The 10,532-nt window shown below is 37.7% G+C and overlaps 1 protein-coding gene across 1 annotated transcript; it reads left to right on the forward strand.

Annotated features, from left to right (window-relative positions):
* The first annotated feature begins 196 nt into the window (after positions 1–196).
* On the forward strand, positions 197–3,839 carry TRMT10C (tRNA methyltransferase 10C, mitochondrial RNase P subunit). Its single transcript, XM_081077458.1, is given in 3 exon segments — positions 197–329; positions 2,433–3,671; positions 3,674–3,839. Coding segments are annotated over 2 exon segments (1,263 nt in total). The 5' UTR covers positions 197–329; positions 2,433–2,444; the 3' UTR covers positions 3,710–3,839.
* The last annotated feature ends 6,693 nt before the right edge of the window (positions 3,840–10,532 follow it).

Consider the following 10,532-nt stretch of genomic DNA (forward strand, 5'->3'; position numbering starts at 1 on the left):
ACAAAAACACAGCTGGGTCGCCCATCTGGATTGAGATGGTCCTTTGCAACCGCCCAGGGTAGGGAAAGTAGCGCGCTCCCCGACTGTGCCGCTTTCCAGGCCAAACGGCTTTCCCCCGTGGCGTGACGTCATATCACAGCGACAGGAGGAGAGGGCGGGATTTCCGGCTGCGGGTTCGCGTCAGTGACCATTACTGTGTTGACTGACAGGCGAGCTGCGGGTCAGGTGTGGCGCCAATCTCTCTGGGCTGCACTTCACAGCAGAGTCCTACGTCCTCTCGGGGGTCCCTGCGGTTTGCACCGGAGGGAGCCGCTGTGTCTGCAATCCTGGTATGGGCGTTTCTTGTCATCTCCCAGTGTGTATGTCGAGGTGGGAAGACGCGGGAGACGTTCTAAGACAGACTTAGCGGAGCATGTGCGCTACGAAGGCCCACATAAGAGGAAGCCCAGTGATTTAAGAAAACTAAATAGTACAATATCTGGAACAAGAGCAGTGTTCCCTAAAATATATCCTTATTCGCTTTTTTACATTTTGGGTTTTCATTTCTATGATACCCTAAAAATCTTTACCAGTTACTTTTCCTTCTGAAATCAGCCTTTTTCATATTGGGGCTGAGAACTCCCGGTTAAATATTCCAGAGAATCTAGAGTAAATAGTTTTTTTCTTTAAAGCGTGTGTGAACATGTTTTGAATGTGAGAAGAATTGACCCAGGGTATTTATTCGAAAAATACTTGAGTAATTACTGAGAGCCATATACGGCCAAGCACTGGGTTCAGTGTTAATATAAACATAGTCCTTGTTCTGATAGAGTTTACCATCTAGTGGGGCAAAATAGTAACTAGACAATTAGAATACAGTGTTATAAATACTATGACAGAGAGGTAAGGATGCCATAAGAACTAATAGGAGGAATACTTGATCTAAAGTGTGAGGTGAAGAATAGCTATGGCTATTAAGTATGGCTGAAGAGGTTAGCAAAGGGTGATTTCATGAAAAACTTTATAAACCATGTTTGTAAATTTAGACTTTAACCTGGAATCAGTGGGCTTAGAAATACACATTGGGGACGATATGAGTGCATTGATCAGATTTGCCCTACCTCCAAATGTCATCTACCTTACAGATAAGGGAGAGCAAATCTAGGACATGCAAGTTAAGGACATGCAAGTAAGAAAATGGGGTTGAAGAGAAGTGAATGGATTCAAGAAGTATTTAGAAAGTAAAGTGAAAATAACTCAAATGGATTAGGTATGGTGGGTGTGAGAGAGGACAATAATGAAATGACTCCGTTTCTGGTTTCAGCAAATGTATGGATAGCAGTATCCCTCCCTGAAAAACTTGGAGAAGCAGATTGGGAAGGGAAGGGAGAGAGATTATTTCAGTTTGTTGCATTAAAGGGGGTCTTCTGATTCATGGTGATTGAAGCTACTGAGGTAAATCTGACCTCACAAGGGAATTGCTTAGATTGAAAAAAGGGCTAAGGACAGAATTCCGAGGCACATCTGGGGGCGAATCTAAGCATCAGTGCACAGGTCAGAGAAGCAAGAGACCTAGGAGCATGCAGAGTCATTAAAAGAAGCCAAGGGAAGAAGGAATTTTTCTTTTCAAGTATTTTAGTTGCATTTTGTAAAAAGTTGAATTTCTTTTTTTGCTTCAAATCCAGCACTAGTTTCACATTTGTAAGCATCTTTGTTTTGTGAACATCTGGACCTTTAGGATAAAATTGTGGAATATATATCTATATCTATATATCTATATCGATATAGATGTAGATATATATATCTCCTAATTTTGGACATTTTGTTTGGCAATAACATTATTTGCTGCAAAATAAAGTCTGAACTGGAGAAAGAAGGGGTTTTTTTAAATTGTGTTTTGTTTTAAAATCAGCAATCTCTCTATATTTGTTTTGAAAACACACAAAGGCATTGGTATAGCAGCTCCTAAGTGCTTTATACTAGTTGTCATATTCTGTAACTTTTCAGCCCTTCGTATTCATGTGTCGCTTACGTTAAGGATCTTACATTTGGGTCTGTATCTGGATAAGTATAGAATGGAGACAAATAGAGCCTCATGACCTTAGCCATATCAGTGGTATATGACTTTGTTATCTAGTATCATTGATTTTTCTGGGCCCCTAGATTCAAGTCTAAAAAGGATCCTCAAGATATCCTATTGCCTAAAGCAATAGTGAAATCCATGTCTAAAATAAGAACCCAAATAAGTTTTATATTTTTTGCCTGGTAAGTGATTGTAGTCTCTAAGCCACAGGAGTCTAGGAAAAATTAATGGTACAGCAAATAAAGTTGTATTAAGATTTGTGTGTTTCAGAAGTCAATTGCAGTTTGATGTCTCAAATTTGTACTTGCACAGTTAGTTGAAAGGTTTTTAAAATCTTTATTTAACTTTTCATTACATTTTTCTTTTATAGGGGTTTTCTTACATGCCTGTTTTCCTCAAAATGAGTGTTAGTATCACCTTCGTAAGACCTTTTACCAGAGTTTTGGTACCATTTACCCTTCATAGGAAGAGAAGGATTTTATATTCAACAATTCTGCCGAGATACATGTCTTCCAAAATACCTGCTGTGTCCTATCCTAATAAGGAGAGTACATCACCTCCTAAACAGCTGGAATTGGATGGGTGGAAAATTACAATGAAATCTAGTGTGCAAGAAAGTGTTTCAACAGTCTCAAGTACCAAGGATGAAGACCCTGTAGCTGCCACCAGGGAGTTAATTGAGATGTGGAGATTGCTTGGCAGAGAAGTACCAGAACACATCAGTGAAGAAGAGCTCAAAACCATTATGGAATGTGCTTCTAAATCATCGAAAAAAAAGTATTTAAAATATTTATATGTTAAGGAAAAAATGAAAAAAGCTAAGCAAATAAAAAAGGAAATAAAAGCAGCAGCAAAGGAAAAAGCAAAAACAGACCAACTGCTGGAAACCACTAAGGAAGATAAACAGCAAGACTTCCTGTTTCTCCGACTTTGGGACAGGAACATGGACATAGCAATGGGCTGGAAGGGTGCCCAGGCTATGCAGTTTGGACAACCTTTGGTTTTTGACATGGCTTATGACAATTACATGAAACCAAAAGAACTGCAGAACACTGTTTCCCAACTTTTAGAAAGTGAAGGATGGAACAGAAGAGATGTTGATCCTTTCCATATTTATTTCTGCAATCTTAAAATAGACGGCCCTTTTTATAGAGAGTTAATTAAACGTTATGGAGAAAAATGGAACAAATTGCTTTTAACAGCAACAGAAGAGTCTCACATAGATTTATTCCCAAAGGACAGTATTATATATTTAACTGCAGATTCTCCTAATGTTATGACTACTTTCAAGCATGACAAAATTTATATAGTGGGATCTTTTGTTGATAAGAATCAGCAGCCAGGTATAGCCCTAGCCAAGGCAAAACGGCTGAATCTAGCAACAGAATGCCTTCCATTAGATAAATATTTACAGTGGGACACTGGTACAAAAAATCTCACCTTAGATCAAATGATGCGTATTTTGTTATGTCTGAAAAACACTGGTAGTTGGGAAGAGGCTCTGAGATTTGTTCCTAAGAGAAAACATACTGGTTATCTGGAGATTTCTCGTTCTCAAGAGCTTCTCAACAGAGTGAAGAAGTCAAAGACTTTTAATTCATTTCCAAAAGGCTCTCTAAATATATGCACACAGAAAAAGTAACCTGAATGAGAATATTTGATCGATTAAAAAGTAAATGGATTGGAAATACAGTTCTATTAGTCTCTTCCTGAATGGGATTCACTTGCTCTTTCCTTTAAAGGTTGTCTTTCCAAACGAAAGTATTTTATCTTTCCCCAATTAATATCTGTAAAACTTTGGAAATTATAAAAAGAAACTTAATAACCTTAGAAAGTAAAAAATTTCCAAGTTTGTTGAGCCCAATAAAACTGTTGTATCATTGGTGAGGCTTTTTTTTTTTTTTTTATGAATACTTGGACTGAGACTCCATTTTCCTTCTTAAATGTTCTTTTAGCCATGTCAACAACTACCCTCTCATCAAAAATTGATATAAAGATTTCTAAACTTCAGGTGGTGGTTCATGTATTGAAGTAACATTTGATACAGTGCTGGGCATGTCATAGGCACTAAGGTATATTGTTTAACAGAATCTTTATTAAACAAAAGGTTAAGATAATCCCTTGGCATGTCATAGGATTTGGCTACATAATGAAAAATGGGTTTGGGGGACATTTCTTGTCCTCTTGGAAAAAAAGGGTTTATTTGATGAGTGTTACATACAGCACTTCCCTATTGTAGTATAGATGGTTTCCCTTTTCTAGGAAATAGTTCCTGTTCTTCAGCTATATGATTTGAATGGAAGCTGCCATATTTTTACAGACCTTGCTCCCCTGGCCACAGTTGATTATGCCAAAGGAGACACCTTATTCAGGCTTAGAGATGGGCATCTGACTTTAAGATAGGGCAGTCAGAACCCTTTTCCAGGATTTTTGGACTTGAGAATTAAGACAACCTGTGTTAGTTCCTTCCTCATGGTGGGCTTTGACAGAAAGCTCTGGAATTGATAGTGGCCATGTCCTCTATAAAGGAAGCCAGACTACAGGAGGAGAGTGAAGCTTACCTACAGAAATAAGACCAATTTCTGGAGCTGTTCAAATCCCTGCTTTCACTTGTCTCTGAGGTCTAGGTATAGATTTGCCTTTAGCATTTATTGGTTGTTCAAACCTTGTGCAATGTCCTGGTATCCCACTAATAAATTCCCCTTTGCTTAAACTACTTTGGGTTTCTGCCACTCGCTACCTAATGAGTCCTAATATATTTGAGAAAATATGTACTTGTTTCGTAAGAAGTGAACTTTTAGGAACCATATTCATTGTAGGTTAGCTGCACCATTAAAATTTTTGGTAACATGGGAAATAGAGATGTATGGTGAAATATTTCTACCTAGTTTCTGAACTGGAAATTTAGCTTAAGATACGCTAATCAATACATTTCTTAAAGCAGGATCTAACTTTTACCAAATACTAAATACCTACTTTGTGCCAAACAGAATGCAGTTTACATGAATTGTTTAAACAACTAAGTTAAAAGTACTATCCTTGATATCTTTTTTACAGGAAAATTTACTCAAAATAATTCAGCCTTAAAATATCTTAGAATTCAAAACATTTGTCTGACTTTAAAGTCCCAGTTTTTAACCTACAAATTATGCCCTCTATAATAAGGCAAATATAAAATGAAATGGAGAAACAAGGAATCTCTAACCCAAACTTTTGGGATCAGGAAAGTCCTGAGGAAGTGATGTGTAAACTTAGAAAGTGTGGTATGAATGAATTTCAACTGTTATACCCTACTAAAGTGGCAAGGTGTTAATACTTGAACTGCTTGAGATACACTGAAGATGATATAGCACAGTGGCTAAGGAAAAAGAGGTAAGATTGCCTATCAGGACCCACACTAGAGTAAGGCAAACAAGGTTCCTATGGCGGAGGTCTCCCAACTCCCAGCCTTGCTCTCTAGGTTCCAGCTCCACCCTTACTGGCTCTGACTTTGCCTAAATTGCTCAACCTCTTGAAATGTGTTAATTTCAAGGAGATATGAAATGGTACTTGACTCATAATAAAACATTTAATATGGTGTCTGGCACATAAGTGTTAAGTAAATATTAATATCATTTAAGTGTTAAGTAAATAATAAGTAAATATTAATAACTAATTCAGACTGCATTCAAAATGGAATGGAATTTCATTGGAATGTATGTAATTTCTAATACTAGTATATGCCAAGTTATTGTGTCCCTTTAAGGAGTACATTCTTATTTCTGTATAACAAGATGTTAAGGTATTTCAGTAATACAACATTAGGATTTAAAAAAAAAGACAATTTTCCTTTCAAATAGCCAAGCAGTAACTTATTCTAAGACCTCTTATGTAGTTAAATCCCAATGACAAGCTCATCCAGTTTGAACTCATACTGATTTTAATTTTTTAGAAATTGGAACATAGAAGAACTTCAGATGCTGCTTCAATTTATCCAAACTAGATGGTCTGATTTCCCAGGCACTAAGTAGGAAGTAATGGCTTTTCTATCACTAACACCCTATAATTTATTCTACAGTATTCCTGTTTGAAGACAACTTTTGTTGCCTATGTTCTGTCTTTCCTTCTTACCTATTAGAGACATATTTTCATGTAATGCCATTTCTAGTTCTGCCCTTTTGCTCTTTTCAAACGTGCTACCAACTCCCTCAGCTTTTAATAATTAAAACAATTTTAAGTCTTTACTTGCTACTATTAACCCTACCATATTACCCAATTTAACTTTTTATATCTAAGCCAGATTCTTCAAGCAAGTATTTAGAATGCACTGTTTGCATTTCCTCTACACCACTACTGTTACATAGATATATAATTCAAGCCACATATGTACTTTTAAAATTCCCAGTAGCCACATTAAAAATAAGTGAACAGGTAAAATTAATATCTTGTGCTTACCCATATGCCCATACTATTATTTCAATTTGTAATCAGTAATTGTGGATGAAGGAGAGGTTCTAGGGAAACTAACAGGGTGGGTGATCTGATCATAAATTCCTAACTGGGCGAGTTATGGTGGGTAATGATGATCCAGGTATATAAGTTCTTTGATGAAAGGTTTATCTTTGCCTTAAGCAAGCCCTGTCCATTGTATCTGTGCATCTAAGTTAAAACACCTTTGAAATGCCTTTTTCAAAGTAATCACCCTCAAGGGAGCACATAATCTTGTTAACTACCCTATAATCCAATACCCACTTTGCTTTGTCCCACTTTCATGTAACCTGCTTAATTTCAAATGCATAAAAGAAGCTACAAACTCATTCTCCAGAAGCACTTTTCTCAGTTTGTTGAGATCTTGCTTCCAGGAGTATCTTCTGTTTGGCTCAAATCAATTTTTATGAAAATTCTCTATAGGTTTGGATGTGCTTATGTTGGCAGTATAAAGTCTAATGAAATTTTACATTCATGTTCAATTTTTCATACTAAACCTGAATCTGGTGTTTTAGTGGTTACATCACATCTTAATATGAATACTAAATTTTCAACGGTTAAAGTAAAATGCAGTCCTACCAAAACAGAGTTGTGTTTATAAAAGCTAATTGCTTCAGTTTTTTAAATTAAATAACATTAAAAGTTCAGTTCAGTTGCACTAACCACATTTACAGTGCTTATTAGTTCCATGTAGCTAGTAGCTGCCATTGAACAGTGCAGCTCTAAGGTACTGCTTGGTAACACTGGTATCTGTTTTGTGCTTACATATCTTTTTCCGCCAGATTCAGTGGCCATTTCCATGGCATATCTACTGAACGCTTCCCTCCTTAAAATACTTCTTGATTTCCATGTCACAGCAATTGTTTTATTTTTCCCACTCTAGCAGCTTATCTTCCACCGGAGCTCATTCATTCATTCAGCAAATATTTATTGAGAACCTAGTATGTGCCCAGAAGTGTTTTAATTTTGGGGGATACAGCAGTGAACAAAGTATTCTCAGCCTTCATGGATATTAAATTCTCGGCAGAGAGAAGACAAATATGTAAAATATTATATAGTAATAAATTATATGAAGGTTAAGAGAGAAAGGGGAATGCTGGAATAGAGAGACATTACTATTTTATAAAAGGTGGTTGAAGAATGCATTCTAAGCAGGTTGTTGACTGCATCAGAGCACCCGTCCTACCCTCTCCAAGCCATGTACTGCGGCACAAGGACATGTAGGGTAGAAGGAAAAAGCACCATTTTCTTCATACAAAGGCACTATCTGCCTTTGAATTATAAGCTTAAAAAATGCATTCAATAAGACAGCACTTCTTTTCTAAATTGCACAAAGACTGATGAGATTGATATTTGAGCAGGGACCTGAAGAGCGAGCGAGCTATGGAGGTACGAGGGAAGGAAGTTCCAAGTAAAGGGACAAACGAATGCAAAGGCCCTGAGAGAGGGTTCAAAGTACAAGTTGTTATTGTGACTGATGCCCAGTAGGAAAAGAGTAGGAAAAGATGAGGTCAGAGTGGTAGTTAGAGGTCTGTCATGTAAGCCTCTTAGACCATTGTAAGGACTTTGGTTTTTATTCTGAATGAGATGGGAAGATCAGATGGTCTTGAGCAAAGTGACATGTTCCTGATGATTTAATAGTATAACTAGATTGTAAACTCCCTGAGGGCAGGGATTTTTTTGGGTCTTATTCATTGCTGTGTCCCCAAGGCCTGGTACATGCCTGGCACATAAAAAGCACTTAACATTTTATGGAGTGAATGAATCGGATTCCTTTTAAAAGGATCACTTTGGCTGCTTTGGAGGCTAGATTATAAGAGAGGAACCAGTTAGGAGGCTGTTGTAATACCAAAAGTAAAAGATAATTGTGGGTTAAACCAGGTGGTAACAGAGTAGTTACCAAACACCAGAGATATTGGAGACAGTGAGTATAAACAGTCCTTTCAAAGAGTTTCTATATGAAGGGAAAAAGTAATGAATGAAGAGCTAGGGGGAGATATGAGATCAAGAGAAGAGTCTTTTTTGTTTGTTATTGTTTATTTTATAAAAATGGAAGATATAAAACCATGTAAGTATACTGTTGGGAATGATCCAGTAGTAGGGGTGCAAATCTGATGAAACAGTGGAGAGGGGTCATGATTGTGTAGTAACAGAAGACGGAAAGTGTAAGTACAAATGCAGGTAGCACACCATAGATTATGGTGGGAATATACAGAAGTTCTGTTTTGATTTCTATTATTTTCTCAGTGAAAATAAGAAGCATAGTCATCAGTTGAGGGGGAAGATATACTGGACATTCTTGGATAGCAGAGAAAGTGTGAAATTGTCTAGGAAAGTGAATGAATTAGGCCTGGTGGTTCTCAAAGTGTGGTCCCCAAAGCAGAACATCAACATCGTTTGGGAACTAATTAGAAATGCAAGTTTGGAAGCTTCTGTCCACTGAGTCTACTGAATCAAAAACTGTCTGTGGTACAGAGTTTTAATTCTGTTTTATAAGGTCTTTCAAGTGGTACTGGTGTACACTAAAATTTGAGAATGGTACAGGGAAATATAATAGGATTATCAGGCTGCATTAAGAACCTATTCAAGGTTAGTGAAACTATGGTTACTTTTCCTCTCTGAGTTTGTAGCTCTCTGTCTGAAAACCAAGTTCAGCTCCACCTTTTTAGTGTCCCAGTTTCCTCTTCCATAAAAATGAGAGTAATAGTAGCACTTATTCATAAGGCTGTGATTATTTAATTGTTCTTGATTTCATGTTAAACTTTCAAACTATGCTTGGCATATAGTAAGCATGAATAAATGTTGGCTATTATAGCTGTCACCTCACAAATTACACATTCAAATTACAATAACTGTCCATATTGCCTGCCATTTCCAGCTGTTTAAACCATTACTAGAATAGCTCTTTAGAGATTACAAACAATAGCTACCATCAAGCAACCACGGACATGAACCAAGCACTATATTACAAATTTTACCTGTATTATCTCACTTAATCCTCTCAGAAACACTATAAGTATTATTACATTTTTATAGTTAAAACATGACGAGTAAGATTGCTTTATCAGTTCAAACACACAGGATTAGCAAATGGCAGAGTTAGAATTTAAATTCAGTTGTCTAATGGAATGCTACTGCTCTTTGCCTTGCAGTATACTGCCTTTTTATTCTCCAACCCATTTGTTGGGGGTTACTGAAACTTACACTAATTTCTTCAGTATTTATTGAAACTAGTATAATTGTCCGGCCTGATGGCTCAGGTGGTTGGAGTGCTGTGCTCCTAAGGCTGAGGTTGCCAGTTCGATTCCCACGTGGGCCAGTGAGCTGCGCCCTCCACAGCTAAGATTGTGAACAAAGGCTCTCCCTGGAGCTGGGCTGCCTCGAGCTGGGCTGTTGTGAGCTGCTGTTTGTTGCTATGGGCTGCCGTGGGCTATGGTGTACTGCCAGGAGCAGCCAGCGGCCAGCGTTGAGTGGCTGGCAGCCATAGTGAGTGGCCAGCTGCCAGTGAGAGCTGCCGTGAGCTGCTGTGAGCAGCTGACTGATGACCCACTGCCTCAGCTGGGGGGAGCTGAAGGCTCTTAATATCGACATGGGCCAGCAAGTTGTGTCCTACACAACTAGACTCAGAAACAACGGCTTGAACCAGAGCGTGGCGGGGGCGGCGGAAGAAAGGGCTAGGGGGAAAAACTGGTACAATCTAGATCCTGGGGCAACAATGGTAACATGTGACTTCATGGAACTGACAGGTGATTGGATTATTCTCTTCCATCCTTAACTTCTCTACATTGTGGTATATGGAACTAAATCTCTCCTAGATAGCTGTATGTGACCCTCTCTGAACTTAATTTTCCTCATTTAAAAATACAGACATCTGTAAGTAAATACATACATAATTTCACATAAAAATCTGTGTATGTCTCTTTAATAAATGATAAAAGTGAGAGTCTCAGTGATTAAGCAATTTGTGAAGATCACATCTGGGAAAAATCAAACAACCATGAAT

Source organism: Rhinolophus hipposideros (genome assembly GCF_964194185.1).
Source record: "Rhinolophus hipposideros genome assembly, chromosome: 2".
NCBI lineage: Eukaryota > Metazoa > Chordata > Mammalia > Chiroptera > Rhinolophidae > Rhinolophus > Rhinolophus hipposideros.